Raw genomic sequence first — 26,973 nt, 5'->3', positions numbered from 1 at the left:
GCATCACGTCATGCTGACCAACTGGCAGGCGCGACCCGAAAAACACATCTCGGTGCTCTACGGCAGGAGCATTGATATAAATGTGCTTCTAATGAACGTAAAATTCTAGACGACTCTTAAACGGGCCGAGCCATTCACTTCACTGCGCCTCAAGCCAAAGCGCCGGTGCAGGCAGCGAGTAGGCCAACCTGGGCCCAAAAGTTGCAACCGTTCATGAAATTCAAGAAGCTGGCGAAGCCTCAACAGGCCAACTCCTACTATGTCGAGGCTGTCGGCCGATGACATCACCGCGCAGGTATCTATTTATACCCCCACCCCACCATCCCGAGGGAGAGGCGCGCGGAAAGCCACCCCTCCCCCACCTTCCCCAAAAATAAATAAGCGACGGGAGTTCGTCTCATGCGGCGTGAGTGGCAACACTCGCAGCCACCGAACCGCGAAGTTCGGCAACGGCTCCTTTGATTCGTCAATGCGCTCACGCTCACACACGCACACAAAAACAAACTCGCCCAACACATTCGTCAATAAGACTGGCCTCAACACACCCTCCCCCCCACCATAAAGTATATAATAAGGCGACTTATCTGGTAATGGCCCTTCTCTACAGAGATGCCAGGGAGGCAGAGTTTATTGATCAATGGGCGAGTGGCGTCGTGTCCGGTAGAAAAGCTGCGCCGCTGATCGTTCAATTGCAACGTTGGTGATAGCGGTCCGAGATGCACGGGCATTTCGAAGAAAATTGAGGGGAGCATTTGGAGGGGAGTGGTGGTTGGGTGATAAGTCAGCATTGGTGTGGTGTGTGTGAGCAGGAGTGTGGATAGCACTGTTCGCTACGTACGGTGCGAAATTGTTTCAACATACGGTACATACATAGTGTGGATTCTGCTCAAAGTGGGGCAAATCAGTACAAGTAGAAGACACACAATAGACACACAAATGAGAACACTTTCTACTACACTGCATGGTCTCTCGTCCTCGCCTTAATGGCATCCCGACCTGATCATTGCAACCCTCTCTTTTATGGCCCCCCAAATCCCTTGTCTCCAAACACCAGACGATGCAAAATCGTACTGTCTGACTTCTCACACCCACACGCGTAAATGAGAACACATCTCCCCAAAACGCTAATCGCTCTGCTGATGCCCAATAGATCCCTGGATCAATTTCAAGATTGGACTCACCACCTTCAAGACCATCCATTGACTCGTCCCTGACTATCTCTCCCCTCTCATAACACTCTACTCCCCTCCACGCACTCTCCTACCTCTCCCCCCTCATTTCACTCTACTCCCCTCCACGCACTCTCCTCCCTCTCCCCTCTTATCCCATTCTACTCCCCTCCACGCACTCTCCTACCTCTGCTCTCTCATCCCACTCTACTCCCCTCCACACACTCTGCTACCTCTCTCCTCTCATCGCAACCTGCTCCCCTCCATGCGCTCTCCTACCTCTCCCCTCTCATCTCACCCCACTCCTCTCCACGCACTTTCCACTCCAGCATCCAATGCTTTTTGTCGAAGCCCCTATTCATCCTTCCCTCGGTTGGAGGTCACTCATTCTCCTCCGCCGCCCCCGTGGCTATCTGCACCCTCAGCTCCCTGTTCCTGTTCAAGTCCAGGCTCGAGACATTTCTCTCTACTCCTCTGCCTATGGTTGAGACTGCCTGATGCAACCCAAACCACGGACCGTATTACTAAACCATCGGAGTCTGCGCCGCTCTTTCAGCCGAAGGGGGGACAGCAAAACGACACGAACTCTATCACGAAGCCCTCTCTTTGGGGCCACGAGACCTCGACATTGGCATTTAACTCCTGCACATATTTCCATCATAGGCAAGAATAGAATATAGACTGCCTCTCTGTGTAAAGTAGATATTCTCACTGGGTGTTCTCCGAAACGTCTTGTTTTTTCTTCCGATAAACACTTCATGAAACGCCTCAACATTGAGCAACACAATTTGTCGGGAACGTGTCGAGAGCGTTCACTCGCATTTAAACCCACGGCTAAAATGTGTTCAGTCGTCGTTCACTGTGTCACAGAATGTTGGCACTGTAGCCGGTGAGATGGTAAAACACGGGATTTTTTGAGTGATAAAATAGGAACATTCTATAAACAAGGCAAAACCCCAAGTAGATATGTAATTTTATTAAATAAAATATCATTATACATTTTTATATAGCGTCGTTAATGCAGAACTGCGTCTCACAACGCTGCGCAAAACAACAGCAATCACATAAAACAAGAAACACATTTTGATTATTATGCATGTAGAGAACATGGACAAAATAATAACCCAATAATGCTCTGACAAAGCCACAATATGTCCACGTGTTTCTGTGGTTTTAGAGGCAGCGCCTTAAGTGGAATTAAGTAAAAAAACAATAATTTACAGCCCTTTGACAATACAACGCAGCGTGACGGTTCCCCCACGGCGTATCAGCAATGGGAGATGTTTGACTATACTTCACCACGCTGGTCGGTACAGTTGAGATATCACTCATCGTGCCAGCAGTATGAAGTTTGGTTCTAACAACACACCACGACCAACGCGCCCTGGGAAAAGGGTTTCAGGTATCGTTCGTCACTCATGACAGTCGTGGCTGAGAATCAATCTTAGCTCGCTGGGTTCATAGCACAGTGCGCTAACCACTGCGCCACCATTCCCCCCCCCATCCCCATTTTTTGGAGTTACGCAATTTGAAAATCCAGTTGACCTTGCTCAATACCATTGGGACGAGCGCATATGTTGGCTCAGGTTCTACGAGTGGTCTTTAAATACCCGGAGAATTTGCGGTTAAATGGAATAAGGTGGAATAAACGCGTGCGAATCTTACCAGAAGTGCCGTTGTCCTGATCCCAGGCCTCCAATATCAGGGTGATCGCTCTCTGAAAGAGAAGCGACGGAGTGAATTAACATGCGCAATGGGCAGAGCGAGAGAGCTGACACGAGAAGTCTAAAAGCGATGTTCATGAGTTCGCTATTTCACACAAAGTGAAACAACAACAAAAAACCACACACAGCAGCAGCAATAATAAGTCGGTTCTCCAACATGCTTTCTGGTTGTGCCGCGCGTTGTTTGGCGCAATGTCCGACGTTTCGCTCCCAGGTGCTGGGAGCTTCCTCGGGAAGTGCAGAGCAACACGCGGCACAACCCCGGGCCTAACAACACCAGAGAGCTTACGCAGCGCAAGCCGCGTTCAGTTCTTGTCCATGCCGGAGCGTCCATCGCCGAGCACTAAAACATTTCTGTGCTGAGACTGGACTGCAGCCAGGGGGAGTCGGGGGGAGGGTATTTGCAAGCTTAAGTAACAGCGTGCTTCATACGCGCGCACAAGTTCATAGCAACCGGCGTTGCCAAAGCAGCGTGCCTCGCGAATCGTATGTCATAATTTACAGTCGATTGTCAATCCAACGCTGCATGATGAAAGGCCTCTTTCAAGCCGTGTTGGCTCGTGGGAGACTGTTTGGCCATCGGGCCAATCATGCGAGAATAGATTTTAGTTTACACGGAGAGATAGATTTCATCCCTGTTCGTTATTTAGCCTCCGCCGTCAGCCTGTCTCCCTGGGGTCGCGACGCTCCTTTGGATGATGTCCAAAAAGTCTCAACGGGGGGAATGCGCACGAGAGGACGTACAGCAACACGTGCAAGGTGCTGCTCGACGTATCGTCGCATCGCGGAGACGACGTAGCGATGCACAGTGGAGGCATTCATCCAGCAGTGGATCGATCATCGCTGACGATGACGGTGACGATGTTAACAGGACTGGCAGTGTTTTGAGACTCCCCAATTTGTTGTCTTTCTTTCAACGTCGTCACGACCACGTGGGACATGTGGTAAGGCTAACGGCACGAACCTCTCCCCACACGCACGTGCCAACCAAACCTCGCACCTCCACCTCTTCGCTCCCCAACCCAGCCACGGGTGACCCCCAACGCCGCCGTCCTGCACCCCCCCCCCCACCTCCGCTCACCGCCCGTTACCGCAATGACGTTCACAGAGCCAAAAACATAAGATGTGGCGAGAGAGGCGAGTGAAGATGTCGCGCGTTGCACGACCTCTGCTCTCGCGTGCACGTGGCGCGCGTGCACGTGGCGCGCGTGCACGTGGCGCGCGTGCACGTGGCGCGCGTGCACGTGGCGCGCGTGCACGTGGCGCGCGTGCAGTGGATTACGCGGCGAGGCTGCGACCTCTGGGTGACCCAGAGGTTGAGGTTCTCCTCGTGTTAGTAGCTGCCCTGGCCACGTCGCTTTTACTCGGGGCGGGGGTGGGGATGGTGACATGGGGGGTGGGGATGGTGACAAAGATGCGAGGTATATTACAAAAAAAAAACCCGTGACATATCATGGGAAGAAAAATATGCGACAGTACCAGGACGAGAACTGCACGGTGTGAGCACTCTTGTTGTTGTTGTTGTGGTGGTTTTTATTAGGCAACTGACAATGCAGTCGGGACTGTTAATGTCCCAGGGAGAGTGAGATATATATTATATATATTTCAGGGCGGCCACTTGACAAAAAAAGGACCATCCTGGGAAAACCGGGACGGGTGGCAACCCCTGCACGTGGCTCAAAGATTGAACGCGTCGGATTCGGTCCTCTCCTGACGAGGTGGCCAGGAGATGACTGCACAGTGATGGATTGAATCCATCTGTGCGGAATTTTGAGTGTTACCCCCCCCCCCCCCTCGTGCATGTGAGTGATATTCTCCTGGTCCTCCAGTATCCTCCCGCATGAAGCCAAACACTCATTTATGGAACTGGCCGTTTATCCCAATGCAAAACCCTGCTGTGTCTTGAGACTCGGTGAGCTTTTCCTGGACAAATAAAAGGTATTATTATTGCTGTTAAACATACATCTGGTGGCAGTGTTTCTGTATATTATTCAGGAGCCAAAGATATTTATTCTGTGTTATGTTAGTTGGTTTCATTGAAGGCAATAAATAAGTAAGCGGGGAAAATATATGCGGCGATTTTGGTTTACAGCTTCCAAGACGTCAAATAAAGCCTGAGACTTAGTGGGTAGAGAATAGCAACTCTCAATCATGAGATCGCGGATTCAAATATGCGAGGTGGCCAGAAGATGTCAGTACAGCGATGGATCCTTGAATCTCTCTGTGCGGAACTTTGATGGGTGACCACCAAGGCGTGTCAGATGTTGTAGGTGTGGGCTACGAGGCGGCCAGGAAGTAGCAGTGCTGAGTGATTGCCCTTGGTATGTGTGCTGGGTTCTCTCTTGAGTTCTCTCACACGAAGCCACGGTCTGATTAATGGGATTGGCCAAACATCCCAATGCGGAACCCTCCCGAGAAATAGCCTTGGGCTCAATGAGGCTTTCCGCGTTAAAGGGAAGTATTAATCTTAAATACTAGGGAGGGTTGACTTAACTCCATAATTGTCTATTGACTCTAGCGGGGTCAGTAAAATGTATACCAGCTGGTCAGATCTTCGGTGACTAGGAGATGCTAACTCTCATTCCTGGTATCCAGGAGGTCCTGGGTTCGATCCCGACCCTGACGCTTGCTGAATATGTGGAGTTTGCATGTTCTCCCTGTGTTCGCGTGGATTTTTATCCGGGTCCTCAGGTTTTTCCCTCCATATTTAGGATCAACACGCTTTAGAGTATTTAACTGCTATACATTTCCACGTGATAAGCCACTTCGTTGAGCTACCATTTGTGGCCAGGTCGCTTCTGAAAAAGAGCAATATAGCTCAGTAGGCCTTACCTGGTAAAATAAAATAGTTTATAGTTTACTTTGTGGGAGGCGAGCGGTGGTTATCTTTCAGACAAACTAGTCCCTGCCACAGGAACGTGGAATCTTCCCCCAACAGCTTTGAACTGTCAATAAAGCACCGCCCAAATGTTCACGTTGAGCGCAGTGACAATTTGATCAGACACGTTGGTGACACCCTGTAATCGTGCCACATCGATTTAATTACATGACGTGGAACCACGCCCGGCTCACAAAACGCAAAACGCCAAACAATGCCCGAGTTTGTATCAACAGAGACAGATATTTAAGGATGCTCAAGGAGATGCTTACAGAGCGACTTGGTGACTCCCTATACTCAGAGGGGAATGTTTAAAGTATCCTTCCACGCTGACCGCGTGAGTTTGAGGGATGGCCAGACGCGGTGCAGCAACAACTGTGAATACTCGAGATTGGGCACGGCGGCGTTCTTATTCTTTTCTCGTTCCGATGACGTCCGTTTTTCTTCTGATTCCGTACACGAATGTCATTGGACCGCAACCGATAAGGGAGGGCGTGAGGCACAGTTTTGGCACCAGCTATCATCGAGTGCGGTTGTGTCGCGACAGTTATCTGCGGTTAGAACAATGTCTTTAAAACAACGGCGCTATGCCTCGCTAAATAAAATTGACGCTGAACCACTTCCACGTTCGGAGATTCAGCCTGCAACTTGCAGTCATCTCTGAAGGGGACAAAGTTTAGCACCTCTGATTAGCACGGTTCACTACGTGTGGTGCGAAAGAAGTTCAACATACATACACGAGACCGGTTGTGGAATTAATGTTTTTCCGCCAATCCACATGTAACGGCAGGGGGCGGTGGGGGGACTCGAAAACACTCTTGAAGATGATCCAATCGGAACTAAACTTTGGTATAGAGTGGTGTTGCTAAATTGCCCAGAAGGGTTCCCCAGAATTTCGAGACACAAACCAGAGCGATTTGTTACTGATTGGACGGACAGAAGTGACGCATGAACACGTTTGCACCTTAGAAAACGTCTAAAAGCAACTCCTTGATAGAATTCGTGAGGAGAGGTGCTCAACTCACGTCTACAGCCCTGAATCTGCAAGTGGAAAATTCCCATTTTTTTATGGCAGGGAAAAGTTCACCAATACCACATCCACATTTAACCCCCCAGCCTCCGCCCCCCGCCCCAACCATCTCGGAACAGCGAGATAAACGAGTCGACCCCAGATCCAAAGATTTGCATTTGAACTTGTCACCTCGCGAGCCGCACGTTCCTGCCTCCGCTCCCGCACACTGGGTCGCATCACCGACGGCTCAGCGACGCGACAGCGAGTACAGCGGCGTCGGCGTTCTCACGAAATAACAACGAGGAGGACCGAGTGGGGGATCGACTCCTCGCACGCGCGCTCGGCTCCAGCGCGTACCACTGTTGGGGGTAGTGAGCCCCTCTCTCCCTGCTCACCAGCCTCCTTGTGCTGCTGCGTTGCGTGCAGGCGCTGCACTGCACTGGGGCCCACGGGCCGAAGGGGCCCAGTAGGAGCCGGGCTATGAAGGGGTGGGGGGAGGGGGAAATTGGACCCCATTTCCCCCCCCCCCCGCCCTCTGTTTAATTCCTTGCAAAAGGGCCCAGTGGCTATCACGCTAAGCCACTGCTCGTGTATATGTTGAACTTCTTTCGCACCGTACGTTGCCAATCGTGCTGATCGGAGTGACACACCGCTTGTGTGTCACTCGTTTCAAGAAGACGCACGCTTGCACACAGAAGCGCCGTGCTGCTATACATCGAACAATCCGGGCTTAGTTTTAGCGATTTCTCTTGGGATCGACGACCCAGGAAACATTTCCCCAGCCGTTCCACCACATTGTGTGCACCTATCGCCATAATAATGGTTGTGGCGGTTGTGCCGTGCGACTCGCCGGGGTGCTTTCGGATTACACGGTGTCCGACGTTTGATTCAGTTCCTGAAGAAGGTGACTGGCACGTGGCGCAAACAACGTCGGACGTCGTGCTAAAAGGCCAAACGGCACGACCCAGAAAATAAGTCTGAGGAATAAACGAAACAGATTTTTAAAAATTAATGTTACCATGTAACGCCCACTGAGCGATACAGCTCTTTTTCAGAAGTGACCTGGCCACAAATGATAGCTCATCGAAGTGGCTTATGATGTGGAAATGTACAGCAGCCAAACACTCTAAACGCGCGTTGATTCGAAATGTGGAGGGAAAAACCGGAGTCCACGTGACCACGGGGAGAGACACGCAAACTCCAAATATACAGCAGCAGGCGTCAGGATCAGGAACGAACCCACGACCTCCTGTATACCCGGCGAGGTAGTTAACAACAAGCCACCATTCCCGCGTTCTTGACGGGTGACAGGTAATGTAGTTAACGTGGCACTCGAAGCGTGACCTGCTGGGTACCGCCTCGGCAGTCGCTGAAGACGGACCGCAACTGCGCAACCGATAACAAAACCAGACTGAGCCTTGCCAGAGAAGTTTTGCTTGAGCGCGTATTATTATTATCAGATCGGAATTCTCAGAGGAGCTATAAATAAACCAGCGCCGGTGGTGTGCCGCGTGCCGTGTTCTCCAAGGATATGTTACGGTACGCGTATTTTACAGTGAAACACGCGCAGAGGATATGTATGCAACGCTTCACTCTACACATGCACTGTACCTGACAAATCAAGTGTACTGTATGTATTCTTTGGTTCGTGCCTACGACCAAATGGAAATTCCACATTTCTGTGGCAGGAGCGAGATACACGGACATGACAATCACATTTGAAAATTCGGTCACAGTTCCTATGACCACTGTTTCATTGCTTTTATGGCTTTATTTTGGTGATTTTCGAAAAGTTTTTTGCTTTGGCCATGTTTGTTTGTTGTAGTACAGAGTTAGACTGATGGCCTTAATCTAAGTTGTCTTGTGGTTGTTGTTGTTTGACTTGCATCCCACTGGGATTTTTGCACACAGTGTGGGTGTACGGTGCTTTTTCTGCAATATTTTGCCGTCTTTTCTTGGATTTTTTGTTTGCACATAGTCACTTTAAGATGTTTTCTTGTTCATGTTTTAGTTTTTTGTTTGTTGCGGTTGTACCCGATTCAAGAGCCGAATGGCTCACAGGGCTATACCTAATAAATGAAACTTGAAATGAAACTTGAAACATTTAACTTCTCATGGAAGGCCAAGACGACCCCAGACCTGCGCTTGAACTTATAACCTTCCACTCGCGAGCCACACATTCCACCCTATCTGTTCAGATCTCGGTAATTAAGAACAATTGAGCCTCCTGGACACTTGGATGAATGGCCACCGTGGCTTGCAAATGCGTTGTGGCTGTGTGGCTGTGACGTCGACTCAAACTCGGCAGTGCTAAGCAGTCACCCCCCCCCCACACGTACACGTAGCGGGGCTTCTACGGACTCTCCCGTTTCCTCCCGCACGAAGACAAAACTCTCAGTGGTGGAATTAGCCAAACATCCCGGTGCAGAACATCTCCTGAGAAATTGTCTTGAGGCTTTCGTGGCTCAATGATTTCCATTATTATTCAGAGTAAATATAACGAGCGGGTCACAATAGGTAATTTCGCCATCACTTGGGAGATAATAATTCACAATTGGCCGTGGGGAGCGGTGGTGCAGTGGTTAGCGCGCTGCACTCCGAACGACACGACCCGAGTTCGATTCCCGCACACGGCCACCATCGATGACGAACATCTGAACCAGCCCTGGACTTCCCCTAGGTCGACTCAGCCTAAAACTAGTACCTGGTACGATGTGTAAACATCGCCACTGGGGAGACTAAGGGCGGCCGGGCGTGGTGCTGGCCACCCACCCCATGGTGGGCCATGCCGGCCTTCATAGGTGCTGCTCACTAACAGCGATTGAACCTCATGGCGGGACCCCGGGGTCCCGAATAAACGGAAGTCAAAATCGTAAATAATTCATTTATTTTTGGCGACTCCGTCGCACCGCGCACATGAACGCCGCGACCCGCCTGGCGCAGATCATTCTGTTGTCGTGTCGTCCAAGCGCAGCGAGGACGAATGCGCAGAAGAAACAAAACTTTGAAACTTCGATTAGCACATCGTGTAGAGCTCGTCGAGAGGAACAGATTGCCGTGTCGTTCGCCTTCAACAAACGTAAAATGACGTCGCAACGCAGTTTATGCGAGAGCCGGGGGCTTATGGGAGCCCGGGGTCCCGCCATAAGGTTCAATTGCCCCAACAGTCTATTAAGGCTTTCGGGCGAATCTTTAGATCTTCATGTTATGTGTACGCATTATGTGACAGCGAGAAGAGGTTTTGCATCCACCTAAAGGCAGTTTCCATCGCCATGCAATCATCCGACCGCACTTTGTGGAATTCAATACGGACAGGTAAGTACAGTACAGACAATCGGTTTGAAAAAAGAAGGCAGGTTATAATAACTTCGTCAAAATTGTAAAAAAATAATCTTTTTTTATCAAGAACCAAAAGTTGCTGGAGAACCAAAAATAAAATTCCCGTCCCCGTTTTTTTTTCTTGCTGCTGTTTTTGCCTCGAACCAAATTCTTACGATTAAAACAAATAGCGCGAATTGCTGCTGTGTGACACCACGAGGCAGGCGGGAGAGGGGCGAGGCTCAGCATCGCCAGCCATTCGCCTGGCCCCGGGGGGGTGTAGGCGCGCGAGAGAACGAGACACAGCGGGCGCGGAATTGGCACACGGCGTGTTCATCAGATGCCGCGCATTCTGCAGGTGGGCAGGAATTTGAAGGTTATTTAGACAACTTCGTCCTGACGTCGTCCCTCATTCATCCGCTCCACCGAGCCACCCTTGCCACGTTAAAAATAAAAATACGCCCCCTGGGTGCCCCCAAGCAATGCCGTGGTTGGTGTAGCGGGCAGCCCCATCGCGTCACTGTGCTAATAGAGCCCCCCCCCCCCTTTCTAAATTCTTATATATATAAAAAGGTTAAAGGTGTATTCCTGTAATTACTTGCTCATACCACTGCTGGTAGAAGGGCCTTCATTCAAGGGAGTCTAAACGAGGGTAATTGGCCTTCTCTTCCACGAGTGGGAAAGGTGGGGCAATGCGCACACTTTGAGTCGAAACGAAGTTACGCTGCTTGCATCAACAGAGGCGGTGATGCGGAGGGATTTTTTTTAGAATCTCGCCCCAATTGTTGCAACCTCCACGCCCCGGGAGATCGAATCGAACCGGGCGACCTCTGCATCGCAAGTCTGGCGGCGCGCTGACGGCTCCAACAGGTTCTTATTATCGTCTCAAAGAACACAAAATGTTTGAGTCGCAGATTGGAGTAGGGGCAACACGCGTGCCTCGCAGCAAGAGGGACCCGGGTTCATTTCCCGATGGATCAAACCGATCACGTCGTTGTTAGCCGTTCTGTTTAGCGTTTAACATGTTTTGAAGTTTGTTTAATATTGACTATATACAAGGCCGTAGCCATGGAGTCAACATTAGGGGGCTCCAAATCTTTCAGGGGGTCTGGGCCGTCCCCCCCCCAGAAAAAAAATCTAAATTTGAAAACGAATTTCCTGCCCAAAATATTTTTAAAAATTCACTAACACACAGGATGGACTTTTTATTTATTTTTTACAATAATGTCTAATAGTGTATTGTATTACATTGCTCTGTTTTTTTCTTTTTTACCTTTTCTTGTTTCATTGTATCTAATGGCAGAGATTAGGGATTAATAAAGTACAACCATAACCACAATCATATCAACAGAAATAAATTTTATAACAATATATTGGGGGGAGGGGGACATTTTGAGCATGTTTGAATATCGGGGGGGGGGATGTGTCTGGGGGGGGGTGTCCCTCCCAATATATATTATAATTACGGCCTTGACTGAATATATGTGTGCCCCCCTTCTCACCTCCCCTCCTTTAGAAAGGTCCGCGCTACAGGGCTGTGGAGCGAGAGGGTGGGGGGAGTGATTTACGTTCAGCGACGTTAACCGCCAGCCTGTCGGCGCGTAGCAGTCGCTTATTAATACCTCTGATATGCGGTCGGACCACCTGTTTCGCGAGTGACATTCAATGAAGCGTCAGACTGGTTATTAGGTCACTCGCAGCTTCTAAGCGACGCAGAATTTCGCCCGTCGAAGCGAACACGCGGTGGAGAAACGCACCCGGCGATGATTCGTGTCGCACCCGCGCTGACGCTAACCCACTCGTCTTCTTGGTTCTTTTGGTTAAAGTCACGTAGAAGGGAAATAATAAAATAACAAAATAAAACATAATAAAATAATTCTCACGACGTTTCGGCCACAACGCAAGCAGCCGTCCTGAGGACGTCCTGAGGACGGCTGCTTGCATTGTGGCCGAAACGTCGTGAGAATTATTTTATAATGTTTTATTTGCATTATTTTATTATTTCCCTTCTACATGACTTTACCGAAAGAACCAAGAAGATGAATCCCTGCAGTCACGAAAGCTTTACATCGAAATTTAAAAGCTAACTCCCTCGTTACACACAAAGTTCTTGCCACAAATGAATCACAAAACCTCGTTGATCTCATCAAGGGGCATAAACCTTCATCACGTGAACTCCGGTCATCCTCGCAGCTCTGGATTTTGGCTGGACATCGAACAAAGACGGTCACCGCATCGCGCGCTTTCATATGCGCTTCAACGGCCGTCTGGAACGCTCTTCTTTCAGATATTCGGAAGCCACTGGAGCTATGCACGTTTAAATGTAGATTTTAAAAATGTATTTCTTTAAAATTGCTTTTTGTCTTTAGTTTGTTGTTCTTCCCACGTACCTCCGATTAGCACGGTTGGCTACGTACTGTGCGAAATTATTTCAACATCCTGTCCATTCAATCCCCATGTGTATGTACTACTCTGCTTCAAAGACAAAGTGATTTCCTCGCTCAAACGGTCATCAACGCATCGGTGCTCATCTCCTCTTTACAGCCCTGAGTCAGTGGTAGAAGTTCCACGTTCCTGTGGTGGGGACGAGTCCCTCCATTTTGACCCTGGAGGGAAAATGGATGGGATGAGCCGACCTCGACCGTGTGGTGTGGATTTATAACCTTCCGATTGCGAGCCGCTCGCTCGACCGATGGAGCCACCGGACTTTGATCCATTGGGCGTTGCTGTGGAGCGTCATGGGTAGCAGCATGCACTCTGTACGAGGAACTGCGTTCCGTGACCCTTCGTACAAAATAAATAAATAAAAGTCCATCTGCCAGCAGCATTTAACAAGACATAAAACTGCTGATGAAACCCAGACGTTCTTAACCAGTCCACAGTTTGCTTTCTTAAACAAATGCTGCCGCTTCATAACAATTGTGTGAAAAGCCGATGGTCTAAAACAGATTATTTAATATATGTGGAGACACACAACAGGGCTACTTTACGTGATTTAAGTCGAATAGATTGGTGACAGCCGACAATCATGTTTTGTTGCCAGTTATGTATTAGGGAAATCCCTTCCATCACCTATTTTCCCAAGTTCTTATAACCTTGCTAAATTTCAAGGGAAGTATTACCTATTACCTTATCACACCTCAAATGGGAGCTGTTCCTCGGGGTACGGCGAACCTGGGAGACCGCCCCAGGCCCCGCGCTTTGGGGGGCCCCACGCTTCAACGTCACAGTGGCAGATGTAGTACTTCCGGTTTAGTTTAAAGGCGTCGGGGGGTCCACGGAGTGATTTGTGTAACTTTCTAACCCGCTCCTACTGGACATCTGTGAAAAAAAGCTTCATAGCTCATCGGATTCCTCCTGCAGTCTAAATAAAGATTATGATTGTGATTTGCACCGGGCACCCCCCCCACCCCAACTATGGACGGCCCTGCCGGCAATAGGTGATATTAGTTGCTGGCCGCTTGGCATTTTAGGCATTTGTGTCCTGTGCTCAGAAACCCGCGATAATAAAAAAAAAACAAATCACCAAAAAACACCTGAACCCAGGCAAGGTCAACAGCGAAAACAGAAGCCAGACTCGAGTGGCTGCGGCTTAATTTCCACTTCTTCAAGAATTCCCCGTCTGACAAAACAAGGAGACAACGGGCCTTATTCATGCGGCTTCGTGAATCGATCGTCATCTCTCTCGAGTGGCCGGGACACTTCCCTGACCCCACCCAGCAGGGGGCCGTGGTCACTTCTCTCAGAGAAGCGACCTCTGCGAATGCCCTCGAACACAAACAGCCGACCCGGCAAAACAAACTCGACACACGTCGCCCCGGTCTTACAGAGGGCCTCTTGTTGTAGACCCTATTTATTTACTCTGTTAACTTTAGCATTCAGTCAATCGTTCATTTACTTCAGATTGCTGTTGTTGTTGTAATCAGTATTTAAGTGGTGTTGGGTAACCAGGAGTGCGGTGGGTTTTTGGCAAGCTGTTGCCCTGAACCCAGTGACCCGAATTCAATTCGGTTCAAATCAGTGGCGAGCGATACATGAACTGGTCTGGCACCTCGCCCCTCTCCCACTAACTCCACACTGACCGCTACTACGAACTCCACACTGACCAGTATCACCAACCTGGCACTGGCCAGTATCACGATGTACTCTATTGCCTCAGCCCTGAGCCGAACGTTGAATACATTTAATGAACTCATCAGGGGAGAAGACGTTGATGGGTAAATGAATTTGACGGACCATTACATTCCTCGCCTCCCAGTGGGTCGATCCCATGAAGTAAATATACAGGGGGGTTTCCATAGACCCATTGGCCATGTTTTCATCAATTATAATTAGACGGTGGTCTGAGGCCAGGTCTGTGGAGTCGAACGCCTCTCATCTGCCACGTGGCTGCGGGGGGCGTTCGAAGCTCGCAGCGCGTTGAGATTTGAGTCCCAGATGGTGCGCGGATAACTCTTTTCCGCGCCGTTGAAAATCTTATCTTGAAATAGCGCTTTTATGCGAAGCGCTTTACACGGGTTATGAGCGGTACAATTCGGGTGACTAAAAGTGATAGGGTTTTGGGGAGGGCGGTTAGTGGGTACCGGAATTACGGAGGTGTCAAGGGATGGAGGGATGAAGGATGGGGCCAGGCAGGAGCGGAAACTCGACAGGGGGAGGGGTGCTTCTCGCTTCGTGTGGAGGGGAAGTTTGTTCCAGTGCAAGGGGGCAAGTAGGGAAAATGAGCAGAAACGGTGATTGTGCACAAATATCATTCAAGATTCATGGGGAGAGCACATAAATAGAAATTATCTAAAGCGTGAGACAATTCGGGACGCGTTCACAACATTTCAACTGCACGGTTCAAACCGCCGTCTTCATGTTGAAGTCACCTTGATTGGGAATGAAGCCTGCCACTGAAATGTGATCCTCGTGTTTTTACCGAAAATGAATAAAAAATAATACCCTACCATTAATAATTCTCAGCCTTTTGTCAATCCACTGCTGGATAAACCCCCTCCCATGCTGGTCAGTGCAGGTCTCTGAACAGCAGGGGAAGGAGATCCTAGAACCGGTTCAGATACTGATGTTAGCCGTGGGCAGGAATCAAACTTAGGTCATTGGGCTCATAGCGCAGCACGCTAACCACTGCACCACCGCTCCAGCCATTCTACTTACATGTTTTTTTCGGAATCTCCTATTTCGAATTGACTGTCTAAATTACATTTATACATATTAAGAAAGCAATTTAAGTGGGAAACGTAATTGGAATGAGCAGAGGACACTTCCAATTGAATGTGATGCGTGTTTCTCTTCTCATAATGCCTTTGCAAGGAAATACAAATCGCTAGAATGTAATCGGCGTCTCTGCGTAGCAGCGAAGGCACAGGAGAGGGCACGGGGTCTCCAGGTTAACTGCGATTGAGTCCTGATCTCGGAGCTCTGGGGTCTGCAAGTGGGATCTGGCAACTCACTTGGAGTGGAAATGGGGGGGAGTGAGCCTGTGTTAGGTGCAGTTTTTGATCCGTGCCACTGCACCAGCCAATAATACTACAAATTCAGCATGAGCATGTTTAAAGTAGCCAAGATATATATTAATATATATGAATCAGAATACGTATTTATACTGGAGAAATCCGATGAGCTATCAAGCTCTTCTTCACAGAAGCCCAGTAGGTGCAGGTCAGAACGTTACAACAACGAACAATAAATAAATACACGATAGGAGTTCAAAGTATCGGAAAGGTAAACAAATCACAAAAAAATACTAAACTTTTTATTTATTTTACCAGGTAAAGCCCACTCAGCTATTACCTGTATTTTCAGAAGCGACCTGGCCATACAATGATAGCTCAACGAAGAGGCTTATCACGTAAAAACTAAATGTAAAAACATCCCACAAAATGATTTGAGAATTATATTTCCTAGAAAAGCCTCACTGAACCTCAAAATTATTTTCAAGAGATCCTGGAGCGAACACCCACCCACTCCTGGCCATGTCTCAGCCACATGCCTCAAACGCCCCAGGCAGTCCACCATCCCAGTACTAACCAGGCTTAAACCTGCTTGGATCTGACAATATCAGGCACAATGAGGTGTGATTTGGCCGTGGGTAACGTGTCCAGTCAATTTTACGGCCGTAAACGCTTCAACGTTTCATGAAGAAAAAGAAAAGATTCGAATGTCACATCGGTTTTGTAAAAAAATACAAAAAAATTTCAAACGTCGTCAGCAAAGTTCACGCTTAAGTAGCAATTACAATCACGCTCGATTTGTGAGCGTGATTGTTGGACGCGGTCACCACCCCATTTGATGTCCGAGGGAGGAAGCGGGAGAGACTCATTCACGCACGCGTGCACCTCGCGGGTCCGTTCTCGTGCTTGCGTTCATATCCCGCCCATCAGAACTGACGCGCCTAATGTAATTACGGGCGCGAGCCGCTGAGGAATGCGGCTCTCGGCTCCAGGAGCACGGAGCTTTCAGATGAAGTCCACTTCCACTGAGACTCTGAGCTTTTGCAATTCCCCCTGACCAAATGCGTAATGCTTTTTTTTTTCCACCGCCCTCCACGTCCCATCCCACCGCGCCCTCGAACCCTCCTTTCCCCCCTCACCGCCACCCCCACCCCGCCATCAAAAACTACCCGCGGTGCAAACCAAAGTCCGGGCCTCTCTCGTTTGTCAAACAAGTCAAAAAGAGTCAAAAGTCAAAGTGATTTCCTGCTCAAATAAGCAGCATTGGTGCTCATCGCGCAGCTGCTCCGCAAAGCCAGCGGTGGACATTCCACACTCATTCTTATGGTGGAGGTGAAGTCCATCCATAGGACAACCATCGTTGACACGAAGTTGTACTCATTTTACCGATCCCCGCCCGAGGGATGATGGGCCGAGTCAAAAAGTCTCACCCAGCATCAAGGTGCGTTTTAAGATTAAATCACAGTTTCGAAAACCGTTGTCAAACCCTTTGCCTACATCCCGCCAATAAAGATAAATAAAGGCGCAACCCTGCAAGTGCTTGCAAGTGCCACTGCCAGCGGCAAGGCTTCCACTAGAGGGAGCACGGGAGAGCCCCTCTAGGCCAGTAGTTCTTACCCTTTACTGCATCCTTGCACCTCTTTAGTTATTAATCATTAGAACAAAGGTATACTATTTATAAATACAAAGTGTTTATTGAAACAAAATAGTTTTAGTTGCTTGCCCGTGCTCAATTTGTGTTTCGATTTTTTATCTTCCCAAAAAATATTACCAGAGGTGGGACAAAGTCATTGTTATGCAAGTCCAAGTCGAGTCGCAAGTCATCAAATTCATGACTCGAGTCTGACTCGAGTCCAAGTCACATGACTCGAGTCCACATCTCATAGGTGGGACAAAGTCATTGTTATGCAAGTCCAAGTCGAGTCGCAAGTCATCAAATTCATGACTCGAGTCTGACTCGAGTCCAAGTCACATGACTCGAGTCCACATCTCATAGGTGGGACAAAGTCATTGTTATGCAAGTCCAAGTCGAGTCGCAAGTCATCAAATTCATGACTCGAGTCTGACTCGAGTCCAAGTCACATGACTCGAGTCCACATCTCATAGGTGGGACAAAGTCATTGTTATGCAAGTCCAAGTCGAGTCGCAAGTCATCAAATTCATGACTCGAGTCTGACTCGAGTCCAAGTCACATGACTCGAGTCCACATCTCATAGGTGGGACAAAGTCATTGTTATGCAAGTCCAAGTCGAGTCGCAAGTCATCAAATTCATGACTCGAGTCTGACTCGAGTCCAAGTCACATGACTCGAGTCCACATCTCATAGGTGGGACAAAGTCATTGTTATGCAAGTCCAAGTCGAGTCGCAAGTCATCAAATTCATGACTCGAGTCTGACTCGAGTCCAAGTCACATGACTCGAGTCCACACCTCTGAATATTACCCATGTATCGCACCCCCAGAAAGGGCATCTCGCAACCCCAGGGGGTGCAGCGTGCACCCCCAGGTTAAGAAGAACCACTGCTCTAGTCGGTACTTGACCTCCTCATCGTCAGTGCTGGACAGATGCTTTGGACGACGTGGGAGTCCCTACGCCGTAAGGGTGTTGAATTTCCAGCGCTCGCTGTGAACCTGGAGATGAACACGGCCCGTGCACGCTTGAAAAGGAATCGCACCGTGATTCCATTATTCAACAATTTTTACAGTAACATTGGGGAGCGGTGGCGCAAAGTTTATCTCCATGTTCTGCGAACCTCGATTCAATTGCTGGCGAGTGATATTTAAACCGGCCGTGCACAGACACCAACTTGCACTGAGCGACGTGGTTAACTGTGGCTGACAACCTCCATGCCTGACAACGTTGTGGGGAGGTCTTCACCAGCAGCGGATTGAGAATGACCTGGACGTTGTGAATATTATACCGCAATAAATTACCGTACAGTTGTTTTTGTAATTTTTGTGTTGGTAGTGGAAACACCATACCTAACAGAAGACCCCTCCGGGTATTAATTAAACCGACAAGCAATTGGTCTGCGCTGAAACGCATGAGAACATCGCATCGCAGACGAACCAGTGGAAGAAAGAAAAACCCGAAGCTTATCCCACACACAGGGTCACCGATCCCAAAGCGCGGACCACACAGTGACCACCACTGCCCTCTTCGGTCGCTCGCGGGCAGAGTTTCAGACACATTCGCCCGGCTACTCCCTGAAGCTCACTCGCCAACCTCGATACGAACGTGGCCGATCGACCCCCCGTCATACGAAATGAGCTGAACCGCGATAGGTTCAACGCACGGCTGATACACGTGCCGTGGAGCAGCGACGTTATCAGTTCAGGGAGTGCGGCATTCGGTCAGGTGGGACCCCAATATTTGATTTGTCTCGCGCGGTCGTACCTAGGCTATGCATCGTGGCTCCTATTGCCCTAATCACATCGTTTCGCTTACAGTCTGGAACATGTGATGCTGTTGGGGCGCTCCGTCTTCACCAAATACGTGTTTTGTTCTGTTACACTGTTGTTAGAAACATTTCACGGTGGTTGTCAAGGGGGGCCTAACTCGTAGCTTTGGCCACCGGGAGAGGGGCATTGACCCCCCTGCCCCCATGTTCGTTACACGACTAGACCCATGGCGTTTCAATCGGTCTCTCCCATCTCCCAGGAAGGCTGGGGAGTGGGGAGGGGTTAGTGGTGGACTCAGGGCGCTAGGCAGTGAATCTCGTACAGCCGAACCGACGACCGAATTGCCCTTTGGCATCGCAGCATCTGCACAATGCAGAGAGAGAGAGAGGCGAGATGTGATCTTTACGGTTGCGAATGACTCAAACGCCAGGTATGAGCAGGCAGGACTCGCCACGCAACACACACGAAGAGCCCACACCCACGCATCCCGCTAAATTACACTGGCAGGTCACGGGAGAGATCATTTTCCAATTAACGTGCTCAATTTTTTGTGTTATTCCCCTTCCCCCCCCACCAACTATGCCGCATCATCCCAGGACCCAATCTAACCCTGCAACAAGTACATAAATCTACGAATTAACCAGTTAATTGGCAAATTAATCAGAGGCTGCCGGCATCCTGAAAAAAACCCGGGACGCACAATTGAATGCACATGCATGCGCCTTTAATTTTTTTTCCCCGGTCTCCACCCCCCCCCAACCCCCCTCCCCCCCCACGGCTATATAACCTCCCCCTCTCCGCGTTTTCGGCTGTGCTCGGCGCACATCTACCGCGGGAAACCTTAACGCACTTTGATGAGGCCGGGTGGAAGGGGTCACGTCTGCAATTAGGGGCTGGCTGTGGCAGACGTCGGCCGGGGGAATCCCAGGGCGCTCGTAATTACGAGCGCTCCCACGAGGCAAAGAAATCACCGCGACCCCCTCCCGTGACTGCGCCGAGGAGAGGGTGGTGGGCGCGTGCGCGTTGTGCGAGTCAGCGCGCGTCCGCGTTGTGCGAGTTCTTGTTCGTGGGGAGCGGGAGTTGCGGAGGCTTCGCGCGCTGCGCGACAAACGCGGCGAGCCGAGTTCGATTCCCGCTCAACGGCCAACAACAGTTGGACAATTATCTGAATCGGTCCTGGGCCTCCCCTAGGTCGACTCAGCCTCAAATGAGTAACTGGTGCGGCGTGTAAACATCGCCACTGGGGAGACAAAGGCGGCCGGGCGTGGTGCTGGTCATGCATCCCCTGGTGTGCCGTGCAGGTTTTCATAGGTGCTACTCGCTAACAGCACTTGCCCCAACAGTCTGTTAAGGCTATATGGAGGATATTGCCTTTGTTGTGAATGTACTCCCCTCACAGACACACACACAGCTCACACTCACCACATGCTCACGTGCACTGCTCTCACACGCACACACACCACAACATACAAGAGAAGGATCCCCGTGTAGCCTTTAACATAATTTTGGGGCAAGTGCTATTAGTGACCACCTATAAAGGCGGACACGGCACAAGAGGGGGTGGGTGGCCAGCACCACGCCCGGCTGCCTTTGTCTCCCCAGTGGCGATGCTTACACTCAAAAGACAAATATCCCCTGTATAGCCTTCAAAGACTGTTGGGGCAAGTGCTGTTAGCGAGCACCTATTCAAGGCCGACACGGCACACGAGAGGGTGGGTGACCAGTACCACGCCCGGCCACCTTTGTCTTCCCAGTGGCGATGATTACACACACACCTCACAAAAAGTGCAGACACAGACACACACCTCACTCACACGCACACACCCGTAAATTGGCTTCAGATGCGAAGCGTGCTGCTTCGTTGAGAGGGGAACCCATTGCTCACGCTCTCTGTAAACTTACCGATTTGTAAACTTACTGATCCTCACTGCAAGTGACTTTAGCAACAGCAGGTGGACCAAATCGCAGTTTTGACATTCAAACCAAAAACTCTTATTCTTTAATTCTCAGAGACAGAATTGCATCCAGAGCTGAGCGAAAACCCAAATGGATTGTTCTGGCAATATTTTACAAAGTCGACCGCGCCAAGGCCATTAACTTTCCCAGTAAACACGCAAAGTTGGGATGTGGTTCGCACCGTTGGACCAACGTTGGCCCAACGCTAGCCCAACCTTTCATGTTTGCTGAGGTCACGACACTTTGGTTTTAAACCACAGGTGCCTGGAACCCAAATCGAAACCCAGGATCTCAGCATTGCCCGACGAGCACTCTAACCCCTTAGCGCCTGGTCCACTTCTACATAAATCACAATGATGCTGTGCTGTACGTTATTGGCTACGTAAACCCCTGATCCCTCTTCGAGTCAGCTGTGAGCTCCTTTCACTCTCCAAACGACAGCGCGGCGGATTGGCCCTGGGAAAGAAACACTTGGGACACACCGAAGTTGGCACCTGTGCCGTGAGTGCTCCGTTTCTTTAAAGCACTCACGCACGACAAAATCATCGTCACCGTCACTCAATTGTCAAACGCTGTGTGTGTGTGCTGTTTACGTTTGAAAATTGATTATTTGGGCTAAAATAATTAATTCATGCGAAAGGTCCGAGTTCAACCCTCAGGTTGTTCCAGTTCAAGTGTTTGTCGGCCTGTTCGCTACTTTGTTCATCGAGCAGCAAGTAGCAGAAGCAGCAGCAGGAGAGAAGCAGCAGAAGCAGCAGCAGCAGCAGAGACGCAGCAGAGAGGCAGCAACAGCAGCAGAGAAGCAGCAGCAGAGAAGCAGCAACAACATAAAATCAGCAGCAACAGCAGCCGAGAAGCAGCAGTAGAGAACCAGCAGCAGCAGCATCAGAAAGGCAGCAGCAGCAGCAGCAACAGCAGCAGCAGAGAAGCAGCAGAGAAGCAGCAGCAGCAGCAGCAGCAGAGAAGCAGCATAATCAGAGAAGCAGCAGCAGCAGGGTCACCCAGTCTGACCTGCCCTTTCAGAAAAATGTCTCTGGGCTGACGAATCCATTTCCTTCTCAGAGTTTGCATATTGCATTGAAATCAAAGCGCTGAGGCAGCAACCTTTATTCGCTCTAATCTTCGCGGTCTCGACGCAAGTCTCCACCGCGTGCTGCCTTTCCTGTGGGACGTTGGTGGTGGGTTGTGAGGGGGGGTCAGTGGGGGGCCGGGGGCTGAAGTGGGGAGCGGGCGGCAAAACGCGACGCCGTGATTAATCGCAGCCGCAGAGATTTCAAACAAAAAAAACATCACTGTTGCGAATGCAATCACGGTAGGTGGCCTGGGGAGAGAGGCTGAGTCGGGTGCCACTGGCACGACGGCCTCCCCGCGATGTGGAAAACCCCGGGCGCATTTGGAGCGGTCGTGAAATCGCGGGGGCGGTGGAGGAGGGAGAGTCTGCGTCCGCTGCGAATCGCGGGGCCCTCGGTTCTCGCGCCGTGGCTCGCGTGGAAGTCCGCCTCCATATCGCTGCCGCCGCCGCGAAGGAGTCTTAGGTAATTCTAGATTTGAAGCTTTCGTGACTGCAAGGATTCATACTCTTAGTTCTTTCGGTAAAGTCACGTAGGTAAAAAATGAAATTAAAATTAATAAAAATAAAGCAATGAAATCACGACGTTTCGGAACGTCGTGATTTTATTGTTTTATTTTTACAATAAAATCACGACGTTTCAGAACGTCTTGATTTTATTGTTTTATTTTTACAATAAAATCACGACGTTCCGAAACGTCGTGATTTTATTGTTTTATTTTTATTAATTAAATTTCATTTTTTACCTACGTGACTTTTACCGAAAGAACTAAGAGTATGAGTCTTAGGTACCCCGTGGTCGTCGATTGAGTCCAGGGGGGGGTGGGGGGTTGGGGCAACTCCTGCGGCTCCGAAGCCGCATGCACCGCTCTTTAAGTGACTGCTTCCGTGACGTTGTTCATGAAGAACGTCGTGAGAATTATTTTATTATGTTTTATTTTATTATTTTATTATTTCCATTCTACGTGACTTTACCGAAAGAACCAAGAAGATGAGTCCCTGCAGTCACGAAAGCTTTCAATCGAAATTTGGACCACCGACCGTCTGGCATTCCACACGCAGTGCATTGGTGACTCGTGAAATTTTGAGCTTTTTTTTATTTTTAAGACCGAATTCTAAAAAAAATTCCTCTCCTTGTTTATTGTGGGTGCCGACCCCCTGGTTTAGTCCGTCAGGGCTGACACGTCAAGCCACTTGCTCGTTGAGAACCGCATCACACTCTGTGGGCGGCCGTGGGAATTGCTTGACCAAACTTTACCACGCTTGGTTGAGTACGAACCCGTACTGAACCAAGCATGTAGATAGCAGCATAGAAGTACAGCACAAAAATATCAGCTTTTTTTCTGCACCTCCGTCTGCTGCCGACCCACGGTACAGCCACGCAGTCGCCTTACAGCGAACCTGACATGCAACGGTGGTGGCCATGCACAGCGATATCCAGGCCCGGCCCACCTGCTTAGCTTGCGAGCTGCAAATAGCTCTGACAAGCACAGGTAGATAAATGAAGAAACATATTTTACATATCGTTGGCACATTAACTGTTGCGAGTTAACATGCCGTGACGTGTACAAGCTGGTTGCCGCCAGTGTTATTCGCCGTAAAGAATTTAAGAATACAATTTGAGCAAAGGACGCCGTGGCAGGCGTTTACATAAGCACCTACCACTGTGTTTCAACAACAACGTTTCAGGGAAGAGACCTTTTTCAGAATGGTGATAGGAATGAAAAAAAAACAGTCACAAAGAATAATTTGACTGGTTTATAGCTGGCGAATGTGCGTGCTATTTTACAATAACGATGTTGCAGAGTTGTGCGCCTTTTGGCGTCATCTGGTCCAACCCATGTGAGACTAGGCTCTAGGGAAAGCTGTCTCGGGTGTGGACCAATCAACTTCAAGGACAGTGCATACATTATCAGAGTTATGTTTTTTGTTTGCATTATGACTGCAGGTATTGTGGTCTATGCAAACATGACTCCTCGTAAAAAAAGGTGTCAGTTTAGTTGCCAGATAAAAGGGTAAAAAATCAATTATCATATTTTTTACTGGCAAATGAGGTACCAATGATGTTGCAGAGGTTATGGGAGGGTTCGGCTTACAGGATATAACCCGCTGAAATGTTTGTACGGCACGAACTCTCGCGTTCAGGCGCACAGCCTACAGAGGGAACCCTCTCACATCCAGACTCGGCCAGAGATCACCAGTTAACCGCGAACAGACACATGGTGGATTGATCCGATACATCGTGAACCCATTCATCAAGGGGGACTATCAGTCGACCACGTGCTATGCAAAGTGGCAACCTTGCACTCACTAATTTTTTTCTTTCAGAAATAACAATTTTTAAAATTCTGCACCATTTTTTTTTTAAAATCAGCCCTCCCAAACATGTATTACAGCCGTCCTCAAAGCAAATTTCCACCCACCACATATGTAGATGTGGTGTATCCAGGTTACATTCTGCCAAAGGCAAAAAACAAAGCCATCGTAAGACATCACATCATCGCAGCCCCGGGCAGCTCAAAAGTTACAGTGCCCTGGGCCAGGCAGATAGATTGCTTGTGTGCGCAAGCAAACGCCACGTGTCACAGAAGCAGCAGAAGCGTTATGAATCACCGCATTAAAATGAGAAGCACTCATTTTAGGCAGGACGGGGACAAAACATTTTTTTAGACGCAACGAACATTCATTACCCAAACGGGTGCCGCACATGGCTTCGTGTTCATCCCATTCCGAAACCACGTTCTGCCTTTCTGCTTCCTCCTTCTCCGCCTCCACGTTACGAACTCGGTGAAACGTAAAAGCGACTCCCATTGCTATGCAAATTGCCGCGTCGCGGCAACACGAAGCGTACATTGCCCCCGGTTAGAGTCAACCTCATCGGCCGCGCAGAAAGTATCGGGTGCCGCATCTCGGCGGCGGCGCCGAATCTCATCCCATTCGCATGGCCGACACGTATTGCCACCAGGGCCTCTCCTCCCTCGGCCGATGTCTGGTGCCGAGCCAGAATCTGCGAGCGAATGGGAGTAAATAATTGCGCCTGTCCCTTACCAAATACGGACTTGCCAAATGCACATCCGACACCCTTTGAAGTACTGGCCTGAGCTAAACTCTTTTTTTTAACCTTTGTTGTTGTAAAATAAATAAACACACGTTAAATGTGCAAACCTCCTCCTTGAGTTGCACGGCGCAAGGATCGCGAGCTAGAAGCGTGTCGCAAACCGCCCCAATTAAATCTCGGCAAAAGGTAAGTGTTAATAGGTGTCTCCCTGCCCAAACCAGCGTGGGACATTGGTCATCTACATTCGTCGTGGCACTGAGCCAAAGTTTGAAATGCCACGTTCCTATGGCGGGCGAGTGCTTTGTATCCTACAGGTCGAGCACATTTTTAGTGCGTGTGTTTAAATATGTCGGCTTCGTGGGGGGGGGGGGGGGACGCCCAGGAATGATTCAAATATTCGTCACCGATGTTGTTTTGGCTGTGAGTGGGAATCCAACTCGGGTGGCGGGGGTTCGTAGCACGGTGCGCAAACCACTACACTGCCGCTCCCCTGTGGGACACACGTGAACACGCGCACGCCTGCACGCAATCTTAGCCTCGTTTAAAATCAGCGCGTTCTACAAATCTCGCAGTGGGGGTGGGGGGGGAGGCGTTTGACAATCATCGGGCAAGTGCGGCGTGCAACGATGCAAGATAAAATTTGCATTTGAACGGCGGCAAACTGTTTTTCGGTGGAGCAATAAGCAGAAGAAACGAGTTTTTGCATGGGAACTGGGGAACTTGGTAAAATCCCCGCGCAAGACACTCGGTGGAACAAACGCGGCCGTGGCTTTTTGGCTTTTTTTTATGCACAGGAGGTGTGTGTTTACACCGGGCGGACAAAGCGCTGGGCGGAGCGGGACACGGAGAACATGACCAGTGCGGAGAGGGCGCCTCAATAGACTCATTGTAGCAGCATAATGACGCAGCGACAGATGGGCGCTATTCTCCCCAGAGAGAGAGAGGGAAAAAGCCACCCACGGACCATCTCATGACACAATTTACTGCCCCCCCCCCACCACCTCAGTCTTCCTCTTTCCCAATGTGTGCATGTGCAACAAAGACAAAGATCCCCCGTGTAGCCTTTTAACAGACTGTTTGTGGGGGCAAGTGCTGTTCGCGAGCACCTATGAAGGCCGCGGGGTGGACGTACGTACACACACACGACGCACACAAACGCACACAAACGCGTATTGTGTTTCGATTATGGCAGGGTCATTGTGTCTTGTGAGAACGGAGTTTGAATGGCCAAGACGTGTGTAAAGCAATGCTTCTCGTGTGTAATAGCCTACAACGGTATTAGCGCAGATTAAGCAATGATTGAATTAATGAATACAAAAAAAACAATTACGTTCGGAGTCAATTCGCCAGAAAACAGGGAAATATACAATAGGATAACGTTTCGAGCCATGACCCTTATGCCTTTGCCTTAATGTTTTGATTCAAGGGGGCAAGAGATTCATATAGGAGTTCTGGATGGAATGGTGGCAAAGTGGTTAGCGCACTGCGCCATGAACCTCCCCCCCACCCTTGGGTTAAATTCCCATCCACGGCCAACATCAGCGGCGAGTGATATCTAAAACTAAACTCTTTTTTATTTTACCAGGTAATGCTCACTGAGCTACAAAGCTCTCTTTTTTTATAAGCGATCTGGCCACAAATTGTATCTCATCGAAACGGCTTATCACGTGGAAATCTATAACAACCAAATACTCTAAACGCATTTTACAAAATGTGGAGGGGAAAACCTGGAGAGAAATCCACGCGATCACAGAGACATGCAAACTCCAAATATACAGCAGCAGGCGTCAGGGTCGGGATCGAACCCACGACTTCCTGTATACCAGGCGAGGTAGTTAACAACTCGCCTGGAGCAGTCCTGGGCATCCACAACTCCAGCAAGCCGCACTGACCATAGAGTTGAAATATGGTCAAACATGCATCGTAAGAACAGGA

At 49.5% G+C, this 26,973-nt stretch overlaps 1 protein-coding gene across 1 annotated transcript in view; it reads right to left on the bottom strand.

Annotated features, from left to right (window-relative positions):
- Positions 1 to 26,973, bottom strand: part of LOC144943352 (uncharacterized) — an 89,281-nt gene that overhangs the window by 56,937 nt on the left and 5,371 nt on the right. The window contains exon 3 of the mRNA XM_078870727.1: positions 2,835 to 2,886. Within this exon, the coding sequence (XP_078726853.1) occupies positions 2,835 to 2,886 (52 nt within the window). The remainder of the gene's footprint in view (positions 1 to 2,834; positions 2,887 to 26,973) is intronic.

The sequence above is a fragment of the Lampetra fluviatilis genome, chromosome 30 (assembly GCF_964198595.1).
Source record: "Lampetra fluviatilis chromosome 30, kcLamFluv1.1, whole genome shotgun sequence".
In the NCBI taxonomy this organism is placed as follows: Eukaryota; Metazoa; Chordata; class Hyperoartia; order Petromyzontiformes; family Petromyzontidae; genus Lampetra; species Lampetra fluviatilis.
This window is presented reverse-complemented; position numbering and strand designations above follow the sequence as displayed.